The sequence below is a fragment of the Capsicum annuum genome, chromosome 1 (genome assembly GCF_002878395.1).
Source record: "Capsicum annuum cultivar UCD-10X-F1 chromosome 1, UCD10Xv1.1, whole genome shotgun sequence".
NCBI lineage: Eukaryota > Viridiplantae > Streptophyta > Magnoliopsida > Solanales > Solanaceae > Capsicum > Capsicum annuum.
In genome coordinates this window covers 5,866,714-5,883,739 of record NC_061111.1, presented here as the reverse complement: position 1 = coordinate 5,883,739, position 17,026 = coordinate 5,866,714, and the positions used below count along the sequence as shown (strand labels likewise).

Sequence of the window (17,026 nt, the reverse complement as noted above, 5' to 3'; positions counted from 1 at the left end):
GCGTGTAATACACACGATAATGATGTGGCAAAGTAGCGATTAACTAACAACATGTGGCATTTTAATTTAAAATAATTCTAAAAATAATTTTTTAATAAAATTAAATCTAAACTGAAAACAAATAAACTAATTAAACCCCCCCTCTAGCCCTTCTCTTCCAAACACCCCTACCCCTTCAACGATTGAACACCCCCAACCCCCTTACCCTTCTCTTCCAAACACCCCCCCCCCCTTCATTGCTCCCCCCCCCCCCTCCCCCCCAAGCCCCTTTCACGATTGAACAAGAAAGTAAAAAAAAAAAATTGTATCTTATTAAGGAAAACTGATGGTTATTTTTTTTAATTTCTTCAATGTGTTTTTTAAAGAAGTCATTAGTGGAGAAGAAGATACCGAGAAATCATTAATTATGGTTTCTCACTCAATTTATATATGAATGATTTTTAAAGAAGCCATTAATGGTGAAGAAAATATGGAGAAGAAGATGATGGCTATTTCCTTTTTTTTTTTAATTTCTTTATAATGTGTTTTTTTAATTGGTTGGGGAGGGGGGGGGGGGTATGTTTTATTTTGTTGATTAATTATGCCTTGTCACTCAACTTATATGTGGATGATTTTTGAAGAAGTCATTGATGGAGAGAAGATATGGAGAAGAAGATAATGGTTATTTTCTTCTTTTAAAAAAAAAATAAAAATTATTTAATGTATTTTTTTTAATTGGTTGGAATTGCTTATATTTGATTTTTTTTAATTAAAAATGGTTTCTCACTCTCTTTTAGGAGAGTGCATTACACATGTCACGCCACGTCAGCGTCACGTCAACAATTGGGCTTAATTAACACTTTTTGTGAAGGACCAAGGATCCAATAGGTAGATGGTTTAATTGAGGAGTCTATGCGAAAAAAGTGAAATAGTTAAGGGAACTGTATATGTATTTAGCCTTCTTACTTATACCATTTAGGTTTTGTTTGGTAGAGTGTATAAAAACAATGCAGAATATAGTATATTCGTAATGCGTGCATTGGTAATATTTGTATTAGTTATGCATGTAGTATTTCTTCTATATTTTTTTGTTTGATGTATAAGAAATAATATATATCTTACATAATTTTTATAAAAGAAGTGTTTGTTTACAAAAATACCCTTCCTTAACTTTGTACAATTATTTTGCAACAAAGTTTTTTTGTTATTTCAAACATAATTAGTATTATTGAACTAGTATATAGAAATTTAATATTAATTGCAAGACCTTTGTCTTTGCTCATGAAATGTTACGCCGCTAGATTAACATAATCGAAATAAAAATAAAATGTAAGATATAAAATAGTCTAAAGATTTTTAATTTTTTTTTTTTTAAAAACCCTCGAAGCAAAGCAAAAATATGTTGCAGTTATTTAAATCAATTATTCATTGTTGTAAATTAAAATAATGGTAAAAGAAATTGTGAAATATTTTGAGAAGATCACTGTTGCAAAGTAAAATGACGGGAAAAGGAATTGTGAAATATTTTGAGAGGGAACTTGAGGGCTATTAAGATTATTTAATAAGTTAACACATGTGTTAAAAGTTTTTGTATTACTAATACATAAGAAATAGAGTATATTACTATAATACACACTTCAATACACAATAAAACATATAATTAATGTTTGCATTAGTTATACATAAGTAAAAAAACATATCAAATAAGATACTAATAATGCGCATAAACTAATGCATATATATATATATATATATTATATTTTTCAATACACTCTACAAAATCATCCCTAATCTACTAAGGACCCGTTTGGTAGGATGAATTATTTTCATAATCCATGAATTAAATGATGGGATTACTTAGTACATTGTTTGGTAGTAATTTTGAAGCTATGTATAACTAATACATGGATTAGTTATACACCCTACATGGTATTATAGGTTGTATAACTAATGCACTCAACTTGGTGAGATTAGTAATCCATGGATAAATATGTGTCAAGACAAAAATGCCCTCAAATTTCTTTATTTTTTTCTAAATATTTTTAATTTATTCAATGTGAGTTATTTCTTTTCAATTTATCAAGATAATAATATCCCTCCAAATAATTTTAGTCATAAAAAAACTACTCCATTAACTTAAAAAATAATTATTGGTCACAATCCGAAAATAAATTGCATGATTGCATACAAACTTTAATTTTGTAAATAGGATATCATAAATAAAAATATTTTTTTTCCACTTAGCTTTAAATGCACTCTACGGAACACAAATTTATATCAATAATAATTCTATTGTCTCGTTCAAAAGTTACACGTATCTTCCTCCAACGTAAGAACATCACAAAGTGGAAACAACAAAAAAATGATGAACAAATAAAGAAAAGATAACAAAAAAATATATATATAAGTGAATGATTGAATCTTAAAATTCTAAAATAAATAATTAGTTATATTTTTATTTTTATTTTATTTAAAAAAAAAGTTTTGCAAAGAATAGATAAAGTTATAATATGTAAAGGGTATTTTTGTAAATATATACTATTCTTTTTAAAATATAACAATATATATTGTTTTCAATATATCAAACTAAACATTGCATAAAAAATAATCTCAATATTACTAATTTCTACACCATTAATCTCAATATTACTAATAAATCTATTCAGTATTATCTTATACACTCGTCTAGAAACCACCCCTAAATGATCTAAATGGACAAATATTAAAAAGAGCACATCATCAAAGACTATACTACTAGTAGAAATTTGTCTTGTAATGCCCTAGGATGTGAAATATAATAGGGGGGAGAAATTAGGGGAATATTTATGTCAGTATCCTATAGTCAGTCTATAGAGCCTACCAAACTGAGATGCTTAATAGATTGCAAGATTTATTTTTCACTTTCCAAGAATCTATGCTCACGAGCCATTCCCCACTGCCGAAAGTATTTCTTTTCGGCTCAAAATTTTCATCCCTTTTAATGTGATTTTTAAGTACTTTTAAATTTTAAATAATAGTAATTGTTTCTACTTTTAAAAAAATTGAAAAGAGGTAAAAAGATTATACTGATAAATCATCTTTTGACTAAAGCCTTTAGATATTTTTCTTTAACGGGTGCGAGTTTGAATTACATATATGAACAAATAACATAAATTTCAACAGTTTGAAGTTTAATTATAAAACTTGTAACATTTTATATAGTTACTAAAAATTTCAACTTTTGATCTGTCGAGATACATAATTAATTCTCGATATATTCAATAAATACATAATTTTTTCTTTTATAAAGATACATAATTAACTTTCAATATATTTTCTCGATTTTGGATTTGTCGAGATACATAATATATCCAATGAAGATATATTTTCCTTATAAAGATACATAATTAGTCTTAGATGTTTTTTTTTTTTTCAATTTTGAGTATGTCGAAATAAATAATTAGTTTAGATTTTTGTAATTACTTTGAAAGGGTGAAAAATTGTGTAAATATGATAAGTTAAGGTGTATATTAATGTTATTTTTTCTTAAATTGACGTTATTAGTGTTTTAGAATTTTAAATTTGATTAATAGTATTTTATGTGTTAGGTATTTAATACTAAAAGTGGTATAAAAAAAAAATAATAATCTTTTTATTTGTTAAAATCAATAAATAAAATAAATATTTATTTTAAATATAAATGTCAAGTAAAATAAAATAGAGGGAGTCAACTATGACTAATTTTTTAACAATTCTTGGGATTTAATAATTTTAATGTACTTCGAATTAAGCGTCAAAAACATTCTCCCAATCCTCATTTAATTTAATATAATATGTTGAGTTTCACTTGCTAGAGTAAAATGTATTTCCACTCCCTACATTTTGATTTTTGACGTCTTTTAAAATCTTATTTTAGTTTATCAGAATAATAACTCTAATAGATAAAAGGCTAAAGTCTGGTACTATTGTGAAGCTCACTACTTTGGACACAAATTTTTCGTTTAAAAAAAAAAAGTGCATAATCTTTTTGATATTATCTCACTTTATAGGAGTAGTTTGTCAAATCACTTTATAGTATTCAATCTAAAATAGATAAGCTATGAAAACTTCTATTAGTCCTAAAAATGGCTGAAATTAATCCTCAATGATGACTTGGACCTGACTACAAATTATCTTCGTCCCAAATTATATATTGTATCTTTTATTTACCTGCTTTTTGAAAAAAAAAATATTAATTTAAAATAATCCTAATTAGTTCAGCGCTATTCATAATCCCTTTTATTAAATATCCATTATTCTTTATGTCATCATTTTATATTTAAAATATTGTAGTCTTCGAAAATATAATTTACTATTAAAATAAAGTAGAAAAAATGATTAAATTTATTTTAAACTTCTTTAATCGTAATTATTTTTGTAAATCACAACAATTATGGTAATTGTATTTTGAGTAGAGTGCATGGCAATTTTTACCTTTTTAACCTTCTAAGTGTTGGTAATTGGTAGAGTAACTTGAAGAACATTGCTTTTGGATGTATATCAACGACAACTAGAATTTACACTACGAATTTGGATTGCTAACATGTGTCCCCTATTATTTGAAGAAGTGTTTATTTAGTTTATCATAAGAAGGGAATTTTACTTGAGTAGAGTACAGAGCAAAATTTACCTTTATAATCTTCAAGAATGAGCAATTGGTAACTTAAAGAATATTGCTTTTGGATTTATGCAACTAGAATTTGGATTGCTAACGTGTGTCCACTATTATCGAAAATGTGTGCACCTTTTGAAGTTCCGCCTATGTGTGCACAAAAATTTTTTTAAACAGACATGAGATTAATGAATCATTTAGTCAAATTGAATTTGGAAATTGGCCAAATTCTTCATTGATAGAAATCAAAATGAAGGATTTGACTGGTAGAAGGAATTTTTTTTCCTAAATCTGTTAATGATTATAATTTAAATCTAAACTCGAGGTCTGGTTATGTTTTTGTAACTCCAAACTAACTTTTCCATCCAGAGTTTCTAATTTAAGTCTTTCTTGATTAAAAAAAAAAAAGTGAATTACTAATAAAGATTTTCTTTCTTTACTTAAACGCAATGATCGTGAATTGCTTACACTATATGATGTTACTAGATCAATAACTTAACAATATAATCTAAAATAAATAGTTTATTTATCGGAGAATTTTATTAGTTCAATTAATTGAATATCTAATTTTTTATCTTATTGGTGAGGATTCAGTTTCCATCTCGTAATCCCCTCTATCATTTTCCCTTTCTTTATCCCCCTCCCTCTCCTCCCCAAAAATACTACTACTAATATTTCTCTTAATTTATATGATGCACTTTTTTTAGCTAATAAATATATCCTCTTATACTTAAAAAGTACTTTCTCCGTCTCAAATTGAGATAATACATTGATTTAGAAAAATAATTAATAACATGTCTAGTTTATCATAATACCCTATTAAATGATGTTTATATTTTAATTTGAAGAAAAAGTAATTAATGTAAAGGGTAAAGCATGAAGAAAAAAAAATTGTCTCTTCTTGATTAATAAAAAAAAAATAAGTAAAATGAAAAATCAAATTAAAAAATTTGGAATGAATAATTTGAGACGGAGGGAGTAACTTTTAACTTTTGTTATTTTTATTTTATCTTATCGAGACGTTTTATAAACACATAAATATTTATGATTTTGTTTTATATCATGAATTTCAATTTTATGTTTTACTTTTTATCCCAATTTATATGAAGATGATTTGATTAGACACGGAATTTAATAGTATCACAATATTATTTTTTTTATTGTCACACATTGTTTTATTAATGATAAAATAATATATTTAAAATTAAACACACTAGGCACAATTCCTTTTGAATAGACTGAAAAAATAGTATCACAATATCAAAATAGAAACATTAAGTTTTATGTTAGTCAAATAATTTCATATAAAATGAAATAGAGATATATATATATTAAAGGATAAGTTAAAAATAATTTAGAGAAAGCTTTATGATTTGTGAGTATTTACCGCAAACAAAAAATAGTCATTATTATGATATGAGTTCTAATTCTAAATCCGCTGGTATTATGATCTGAAATAAGTCATCAAACTTTTGTCATTATACATCATTTGGTGAAATAAAATATTTGAACGTACTAAATATAATAAGTTATTATTCATTTTGAAACCGACTAAAAAAAATTAATATTACAATATTAAGATATTAAAAATTAAATTTTATGCTCAGTCAAATAATAATACATAAAATGAATTGGCAGAAGGAATATATAATATAAGAGCACCCGGGTGTGGCCTAGTGGTTCAATGAAGTTAGGATGAACACCATGAGGTCTCAAGTTTAATTCCAAACAGGTATCTGATGCTGGTGGAAGGGACAGATATTCCGTGAATTTAGTCGAGGTTCGCGTAAGCTGGCCCGCACACCACAATTATAAAAAAAAGTATATATAATATGAGAAGTTTAGAATACTTTAGAGGAAAGCTCCTTTATCAATAGAGACGGACCCACGTGTAGCGGTGGGGTGTACGGGCACCCGTTAACATAAAAAAAAATTATGTGTATATACCTTGGTGTGCTGGTTGACGCCCGCACTTCCACCCACGTGACTAAGGGTTGATTCCCGGAACCACGGAACATTTTCTCTTTAATTTCCAATTCTTCATATTTAAAGGTTTATTAATAAAACTTGATGAAATGGGGATTCGAACCAGCGATTAGTACTTAAAGTGAACTCTCTTTCACCATTGACCTACCACAATCGATTGTTAAAAATTAATAAAAGTAAATTCCATATTTCAATTCTTCAGATTTAAAGACTTATTACCAAAATTGTAACAAAAATTGATGAAATGAGGATTTGAACTCACAACCAATCACTAAGGTGAACACCTCTGCACCACTAACCTACCACAATTAATGGTTTTAAAAGTAAACTTTATATTATAAAAAAGTAAAATTATTATCTTAAAACTCATATTCATTCGATATAATTATTTTTGCATTATTGTTCATGTCTTTGGCGACCAATTGAATATGATAATATCTCTTAACCTACATTCAAAGTTTTTTTAACGTCTTAAGATAATATTGGTGCATCACAATATTATCAAAAGCAATAAGCGTAAAAAAGCTTCAAGATTTACTGTGTTTAAGGTTTCTGTACTGTTTTAATATATACTAGTAGTAATCTTGACTACCAAAAAAAATTTGCCCACTACTCTATAGTCTAGTTTAAGGTTTAAATCGTTATTTCATATCTACTCCCACGTTTTACTTGTAGCGTTTCATTTTCTCATAGTCAAATTATTTTAGAGTATTTTATTTTACTTGGCTTTTATTGATTTGGCGTATCAAATATGTATTTTACTAATTATTTTTATTAATAATATTTTAAAATTTATAATTTAATTATCATATTCTACGTCGTTATTTAACAAAAATATAAATGAAAAAAATCTACAAATAAAATTCTATTGATCTCATAAATTTGACAAGTTGAAATAATTATTTTTAATATAAGAGTCAATAAAATAAAATAAAGAGTATAAAAAAACTTCAAGGTCTATTGTGACTTTTTGATATGACACATTCATTAAGAAAATAGTTATTGATATCATTATTTTTAGTAATATGTTTTGGCATGGAGAATAAACAATTACTCTCTTCATTCTTTTTATTTGCTTTCTTCATTTTTTGTGATTCAATTTAACTAAATTAATTTAATATTTTAAAATTAAAATTTAGATATTCAAAAAATATAAATAAAATATTATATAAATTATAATTTTGTTAAATTTAATTAAAAAATACATCTTTAAAAGTTGGTTAAAGTTTGTATTCTTTAACTCTAAAAAAAAAAAGGAATAAATAAAAAGAAATGAAGAGTAAAATAATAAAAAAAAATTATCTTATTTTGATATGTTAAAAATAAGAAGTAACATTAAAAATTTAAATATGATCTTTTCACTTTTCTATTAAGATGGAAATCAATCAATCATTCAGTTTGAACATTAGAAAATTCAATGACAAACTATCAAGATGAACTTTAACCAACAACCTCCCCGTATAATCCTACAATTGGGATATTTATAAGGAGGGTAGTATTATGTACATACACGTTACCAAGTTATTTTAGCTTGTTTTTTTCATAAATTTTTACCAATTTTTATATTAGAGGTAGTTTGGCCTTGGGGCAATTTGGTCAATTCAAATAATACAGTTCCCCAGCATTGAAGTCCCAAATTATCCGTTCTAAATTAAAATAATACATTAATTAAAAAAAAATAATTAATAACATTGCTATTTTATCATAATATTTTTATTAACTGATGTTTATATTTTAATTTGAGAAAAAATTAATTAATATAAAAAATAAAATATGAAAATTTTTCTTTTTATCTCTTAAAAAGAAAATGTAAGTAAATTGGAACCTCAAATAAGAAAAGTAATTTGGACGGAGGGAGTACTTCCCTTCCCACTGTTGACAATAAATTAACAGAGAGTTGATAATCCCAAGTACAACTACAAGCACATTATTATTGACTTCTCTCCTCTTTTCCCACGTCTTCTTCTTCTTCTTCATTCACTCTCTTCACTTGCTTAAAAATAAAAAGAAAAAACTGTTCATTTTAATGATATTTCTACATTATTTTGAATAGATGGGCAAAGCATCGAGATGGTTCAGAGGTCTTCTTGGCCTAAAAAAGCAAGAATACCAATCACCATCACCTAACCAAAATTCAAAACCTACAAAGAAAAAATGGAGTTTCGTTAAATCATACAGAGAAAAAGAGTCTAAAAATGGTGTTAGCGTTGTTGCTGGTGGTGGTGATAGTGTTGTTATTGTTGATTCGACAAAGCGTGCTATTGCTGTGGCGGAAGCAACTGCTGCTGTAGCTGATGCTGCTATTGCTGCTGCTCAAGCTGCTGCTGCCGTGGTGAAACTCACACACAGTGGTAGAGCTACTACTACTACTACAACTAGTTGTAACAGTACTAGTAGTGGTGGTGGTTGCGTGGCATCATGGAATGGTGTTCCTCTTGGCTCATCATCTAAGTTGGTTGGTAAAAGAAGTGAAGATTGGGCTGCTGTTATTATTCAATCACATTTCCGAGCTTATTTGGTTAGTCATTAATATAAAAAAAATATGATATTTAACCTGTTTACAATATTAATTTAGCCCGTCTGTTCACTTTTACTTGTCGTCCACTCTGATCTTTACACGTTCTTTGTATTAATCATTAACTAGTTTAATTAAAGTATAGTCATAAGGTGTTGAGAAATTTATTGTGGGGAATAAACAATTAATTTTAGATTAAAATAGAAATGAATTATATTATATCGAAAGTGACAGAGAAAGGTGGAAATTTATTTTTGTAAGTGGACAAATATGAGTGAAGGGAGGTAGTAGTTAAAGCTTAAATCTTTAGCGTGTTGTTACATCTAATCTGCTTTATCAGGTAATGCAAAAAATAATTTTTTTTATGTGAATTGATGGAGTTAATTTTTTTTTCTTTTAAAACATTGGTTTCATTATATTATTGAGAAAAACAATTCTGCAGTATATATCATACTCCACTTAACTAATTTTCGAGTCTACATTGAATTAGATTAGAGACAATGGAAAGTATTATACAAAATTTACACTAGGCTGCAATCTTTCTCAACACCGTGAAGAATATACTATCAAAAATACTATTTTTAATATATTGATCAAAGTTTATCCAATTTGACTCTCCAAAAAGCGAGATGTGTCAATATGGAAGGAGGAGAAATATGAGTGAGTTTTTTCAGTGTGTCCTAATGCATATTTATTTTCCTTTTTTCAAAAAAAAAAAAAGAAGGATCTTTTTTTTGTTTAGTGGGTAGGAGGTTTTTTGTCTTTTTTTTTTTTTTTTGTGGGGGGGAGGGGGAGGGGGATGTAGAGAGGAGATATGGGGCAAAGTAAGAACCGTGTGGACCTGAAAATCTAAAAATGGAAATGTTATGGGTGAGGTTGGAGTTCTCCAGATTCACATAATTTAATGAAATGGGGTTAAAGTGTACTTTATATAAAATTTTAAGAAATGGGCTAAAGTGTATTCCCAAGATGGGTAGTTTCCTATTCTGTCTCTCTATTGTTTTTTGTGATTTTTTGATTGTGTTTTTGTACGTTTGTGCAACTGTAGTGTTACTGTTACAGCCAGCAAAGAAGGTCACAAGCATTGTTTGATGATGTTAAAGTTGCATGTATTTGGTAATATGGTACTCTTTTGTTTCTTATATAATGTGAAGTGAGCTATATCTCAAAAATTAGAACAGAAACTTTGGTAAAAGTTAGATAATTAGTGAATTTTTTTTTATAGATTGTTTTGTTTCTTTTGTTGTTTTCTGTTCATGGGAATTTTGAGCATCATAGATGATGAATGGAACCTAAAACTCTATGATGGTTAGGCATTGAGGAGGTTCATATTAATATCTCTCAGTTAATATGGTTAAGTGTTAGGTAATTTTAGCTCAGGATGTGGAGACATCATAATTTCTGCACCTTCAGGGCAAAGATTTATTATGGAAGTTTAGCTGTTCTTTTGGACCACTTTGGTGAATTAGTTGATAATCGATATGTATTGAATTTTGTGTGTCAGTAACTTTCGTGCTAGTTTTGGAGTTCTTGATTTCTTCCCAAGGCGTTATGAATGTAGTAGTATTCTTGATGGTTTTGTGACTCAATCTGTGTTGCTCGGACTTGACAAAAATGTTGTAAGCCTTACCTTGGAACTGCCTCTTCGCCCGACACCGCGCATAGCGGTAGCTTTAGGCCCCGGGCTGCCCTTTAACTCTTTGTCGTATGCTTAAAAAATGCATTACTTTTGAATGATTCGACATGCACCCGACGTCATTGATTTTTCCCTCCATTTCCAAGAGGATTATGGAAGAAATAGAGATGAGAATTTTTCTGTCTGTTTGTCTTTAGAGAGTTGAATATTATGGTACTTTCCATTACTTTATTAGAAGGTTGGTGGATGGTCATAGTATGTCCTTCTGAAAATGTCAGACTTCACTTTAGAAGAAGACTTCCAAAATGTGAAAATGAAGTTTTAAGGCGCCAACACCTTTGAAAATTTTCAGACTTTTCTGTGCTACAAGGTCCCCATACCACATTGCATCATCAGTCATCGCAACTTAGTTACTGTTATTCTATATGATTGCAAATTAATTACATTTCAACGGTGTAATTTGAAGTCGCGGAGAGCTTTACGTGCACTGAAGGGACTGGTGAAGCTTCAAGCACTAGTGAGAGGTCACATTGTGAGGCAACAGACTGCTGATTATCTAAGGCAAATGCAAGCAATTGCTAGAGCTCAGTCGAGGGTTCGTGCTGGACGGTCTCAGGTTTCAGGATCCCCTCATTCGAGCACCAAGTCTGTTCAATTTGTTCATGCTGTAAGCAAATTTTATCTTCCTTCCCTCCAATTTGAAGATAATTCCTGTTTTCTTTAAAGACTGCTGTACTAAAAGTTACAGTCTTTGATAAAAGACTATTCTTCCAGAATAAAGATGCATACTTTAAACAGTCATTGTAGTCCCCACAACTCTTCTTTTCCTCTTGTAGTAGTCACTCTTTTGAAAGTGAATAAACATGTCATGTGACACTAGTATTCTTTTACACTAAGTGCTCGGACTCTCCAAAAATATTGCCGCAAAGTACATTATTGTGGAGGATCCGATACGCACCCGTAGACACTTTTGAAGAGTCTAAGCAACTTAGCAGCTTTTACGTGTTGGGAAAAGCTCCGAGCAAGCATTTCAAAACAAGTTAATTATAGTAATAGATGAAATTAACACGTAGTGTTTTCTTAGCCAAAAATCTTATCCCTACTGTTTTAGTTAGCTCTGAGCTACTTATGGTCGATAAAAATGTGTTCTTTATGCGTAGGATCCTGCAACGCCAGAGAAATTCGAGCATGTTATCCTGAAGCACGATGAAATGCTTATGCTCAAGGTATTTTACGTTTGTTTAATGCAGCAACTATTTTAATTGTTAATAACTAACACGTTGTGTTGATAATGCAGAGGAATGCCTCGAATTCAAGTTGGGAGGTGATTGATTCGGAAAAGGCACGAATCAGACCCCAAGGATCGTCTGCAAGATCCAGTTCAATTGATGATGAAAAGAGTGCCAAGATCCTCGATATAGACACCAGGAAGCCATATGTCACGTCTAAACAAAGGAAGCTGTTCTACTCTTCACATCTTAGCTTGAATTCTGACCAATATAGCTACAGCTTAACAACATCAAAGGAATCAACAGCTCATCAAACGGTTCCCAGTCCATCGTCCTGTGGAAATCAGCCCCTTAGCCCCGTGAAGTTCAATGAAGATCTCGATGATGCTTGCTTTTGCACTGCTGACAATAGCCCTCAGTTTTACTCGGCTTCATCAAAGGGCGGTAGTTCAAAAAGAGGACCGTTTACACCAACTAAGAGCGATGGTTCAAGAAGCTATTTGAGTGGTTATTCTGATCATCCCAACTACATGTCCTACACAGAGTCCGCAAAGGCTAAGGTACGCTCTATGAGCGCCCCTAAACAAAGGCCTAGCTACGAGAGATCAAGCTCAGCAAAAAGGTACTCGATTCATGGGTATAGTGAATCAAGAAATAACTCACAGAAGGGTTCTTTTTATGGCATCTTCAGTGGTAAAGCTTATCCAGGTTCTGGTCGATTGGACCGGCTTGGAATGCCTGTTATGAAGGCAGATCCATCTCGATTTAGTGGTGGTCTTCGACACAGATATTAAGCAGATACTGTAGTTGAACTAACCAGATGTAGCTAATTATGAAATATCTAATGTCCTGTGTTTGAACCATGCTGCTAATGTGAAGCATTTTATGTCTAGTTTTAATGTCAATTGGGAAAAAGAATGCAATCTCTTGGTTATAGCTTTTCATATAACTGCATTTTCTTGTCCGCTTGATAACGAAAATGAATGGGAGCCTTGGGATAATCGTCAAAGTTGTCTTGTGGTCAGGTCATGGGCTGAGCTCTGGAGATCTTTGTGGTTCGGCTCTTCTTCGGGCCATGTACATAGCGAGAGCTTATGCATTGACATTTTTAAACTTCAGAATGCTAGTAGGATTAACAAATGGAAATTCGTATAAATTAGTCCAACATGAACTGAATTCAGTACTGATTAAAACAAAAAAAGAAAAAAGATTCAATACTGGCAGTCTGGCACAAACCTATTTAAACATATCTTCTTACAATTTCCCAGGAAGATCTTTGTCATTGTAATTTTAAACATGAGAATTTTGGGTCCACAATAATAATACTCCTAACAGATTTTCTTTTAAATTGATAAGGTGTGGCTTTTGGGACCATCATGGAAGTATTTTCTAATCTTCATCAAGACTTCCTATTTTTTTCACTTTACACAGAGATTTTGAAGTTATGTAGTAACAAAAGGTAAGTAGTAGTTGGATATATTAAAAGTGGGGAAAGATAAAAAAAGTGTCATCATGAAAGTTTTCCACATAATTTCTTTTCAGTTACATTACATGAGCTTTCATTTGAATTTTTTTTTTTTTTAAATATTTAACTTGACCTCAAAACTAGCTCATGAATGGAGATTACAACTCATTCCGTTAACTAATGTAGGATTTAATACTATCTTATACACCAGAACTTAATTCGATCGTAGATTATAGCTATGGATAACAAATAAATGATCACTTAAATTTTAACAAATAGAAATGGATTGAATCAAGAAACTAATCATTAACAACTCTGTTAAAAGAAAGTTGATTGAAATGAGATGAGATGAGTCATAATGGGCTAACAAAGAGTCAATGGTTCATAAACCAACTCCTCGAATGCTTTACATAGTTTAGTTTCTTTGTTGTGTTCTTGTCATTTGTCTACAACAACAATAATAACATATTCAATGTAATTTCACAGTGAAGACAGAGATTGTTATGTAATTTCACAAATGAAGGTAAATATTCTTTCCGATAGATTCACGGCTCAGATAAAACGACAACAACATCAACATCAACATACCCCGTGTATTTCCACCTGATAGGGTCTGCAGAGGGTAAAGTGTACGCAGTCCATGCCACTACAGGTCGAGATGCTGTTTCCCATAGACCCCCGACTCAGATAAAATATGTAAATAAAATTAGAAGATATGTTGTTCTTTACAATATAACTATTTAATTACATAATCAAACATAAAGAAGTTAATTCAAGCTATATAGTTAGACCAAATCTGTCCAATTTTTAGACGGTTGAATTTGAACGGATCAAAATAGCTGAATTAGTCATAATTCATCCATATAACTATTATATATTTTTATGAACTAATTTTATCGGCCTGAGTACACGGAAGTTCAACATTAAAGTGCACTGATGGTCATTTCATTTGCCGGTCTGCTTACGCACCTTTACTTACTCTCAATTTTCAGCCTCTCTTAACTACTTACTACTAGTAAATGTCCCCGCTTCAACATCTCAACCAATAACTAAGAATTTTAAAATTTTGAATTTTCTGTACTGCATTCATTGGATAAGATAGTATAGACTTGACTCTTTATTAATGTTTGCTTGCAACAACAAAAAAGAAAAAAAATCAGAAGGGAACATAATCTTGACATATTGAATAAGTACTGATTTTGTAGTCTATAGGAGACAAAAATGCAAGTCCATTTGACTTTAGAAATTTCAAAACATATATAACAATGGTGAATAGTTGATTAGATATCACTACTAATATAATGCAGTGGTTGAGGCAGCTAAAAGGTCATACTCACACCTCTTAAATTTTCTATTTGTCCTTATTAATACTACTCTACTAATCTTTTTTTTTTTTTTTAATTTCTATTTGTTTCTTGTGTAACTTTAGGTTAGTGATGAAGAACCTTGTTTACACCAATAGGTTAATCCCATCTATTTATAAAAAGAATGACAGCAACCACCATAAACAAATACTATAGGCTTTATTAAAAGTAAATCACAACTTAATGTCAATAAGGTGTCGTGGTGTAGTTGGTTATCACGTCAGTCTAACACACTGAAGGTCTCCGGTTCGAGTCCGGGCGACGCCATATGTCTACTTACTTGTTTTTGAAAAATAAATCTACCTCTTTTTGTAGTAAGCGAATATGTTTTTTAAAGAACCGTAAAATCATAAATTATATCAATTTTTTTATCAATTCTTTACCTGACATGTTTAAAATTATATGATTCAACAATATTTTAGTACATTTTAGATATTCTTAATTTTAAAATACAAAATGTTAAGAAAAATCTTTATTAAAACTTTGTGTAAGTTCATGAAGATCAAAGATAAAACTTCATGGCATTTCTTCAAATGCTTCTGTGGAAAATGGATCAAAGAAAGAGGGCAGCTTGTGTAACTTCCAAATTCACTTACGTACTATACAAACAAAATTGACAAGCTTTTTTTGTGTGTAAAAGTATTGTGGATTATTTTCTTCACAAAGGGTAACGTGGAAGCAAAAACATTATACATACTCAACATGCAAAACATAGACAATCCACATGCCAAAACCAATAAAATTTCCTTAGCCACGTACTTAACATGCAAACCTCTTTAGAAAAAAATTCACACACAAAAAAGGATATATAATCCTTTCAACATTATTATGGCTAAAGTAATACTACTTACTCTTTATATTCCATGTGTCATCTTATTGTTTTTTATAAAATAATTATAACTAAATTTAGAGTTTCAGTATATCATTAATGAAGTTAATTTACTAAAACATACTACCCTTAATTAAAGATTTCTTAGTCGGTGTTTAAGTCAGTGAAGTAAAATTAAACGAAGGGAATATATATGAACTTCTAAAAACAATTAAATTCACTTCTATTCTCTTTCTGTAATATATTATTGAGTGTTAAAAAAATCATATTTCAAAATGTGTATTTTATTATTCTCTTCGTTCGATAATATTTGTGTACTATTAACTTGACACACATGTTAAGATATAACAAATAATAGGTGTAACTTTATTATAATATTTGTGCACTATTAACTTGACACACATGTTAAGATATGACAAATAATAGGTGTAACTTTATTATATTATTTTTTGAGTATAATAAATTAAATGTCTTGAGAAATATATTGAGTGATGAAATGTATTACTTTAAAATCAAATATACCTTCCGTTTTATTTTGTTAATTTGACCCCTGTACTGAAAATAGATGTTTCAATTTACGTATTTATCTTTTGCAAATCAAAAAAGTTTTATTATTTATTTCTCATATTATCATTAATATTAAATACTCCCTCCGTTCATTTTTTACTCATCACATTTTGACTTGATACATATATTAAGAGAACAATTATTAATATAACTATTTTACTGCCGTATCCCTATTAATTGATGGTTATTATTGTGTTTTAAAATTGATTTGGAGAATAAAAAATTAATGCTAAAATTAAAATAAAAAACAAAAAATGATCTTTTCTTGATATATCAAAAATAACAAGTAAAAATAGAAATTAATTCAAATGAAAAATTAGTGAGTAAGTAATTTTAAACGAAGGAAATAACAGAATAATATTATAATAATCAAATTTAAATTTTCTTACGTATGATTAGTCAAAAAAAAAAAATTTAATAAACACACCTCTAATTCAACTTTATTTCTTTATTGAAAACTAAAATACTAAAGAACTCCATGGCATTGTCTCAAATCAAATACTATGGAACAAGCCAACTAGTATAACTTCCAAAGTCATTAGCACCCAAGGATACAGTGTAATGGATGAATGGATTGTTCCTTCTCTAACTAATTATTTCGAGTTTAAATTTTGAGTAGAAAAAATTTATATTAATCAAATTTTAATATAAATACCAAATAGGATGAATGGATTGTTCCTTCTCTAACTAATTATTTCGAGTTTAAATTTTGAGTAGAAAAAATTTATATTAATCAAATTTTAATACAAATACCAAATAGAAAATCGGAAAAAAAAAATCCTTCCAAATTTCACTTACCATACAAACAAAATTAGTAACGTACGTG

General features: G+C 29.2%; 1 protein-coding gene and 1 non-coding gene across 2 annotated transcripts; both read left to right on the top strand.

The window, feature by feature from the left end:
• The first annotated feature begins 8,423 nt into the window (after positions 1-8,423).
• Positions 8,424-12,919, top strand: LOC107865845 (protein IQ-DOMAIN 22). Its single transcript, XM_016712043.2, has 4 exons — positions 8,424-9,113; positions 11,213-11,413; positions 11,907-11,972; positions 12,044-12,919. Exons 1-4 carry the CDS (start codon positions 8,649-8,651, stop codon positions 12,767-12,769), a joined length of 1,458 nt encoding a protein of 485 aa, XP_016567529.2. The 5' UTR covers positions 8,424-8,648; the 3' UTR covers positions 12,770-12,919.
• A 2,078-nt stretch (positions 12,920-14,997) lies between these two features.
• On the top strand, positions 14,998-15,071 carry TRNAV-AAC. The gene has a single exon. It is a non-coding gene; the product is annotated as a tRNA-Val (tRNA).
• Positions 15,072-17,026: the final 1,955 nt, after the last annotated feature.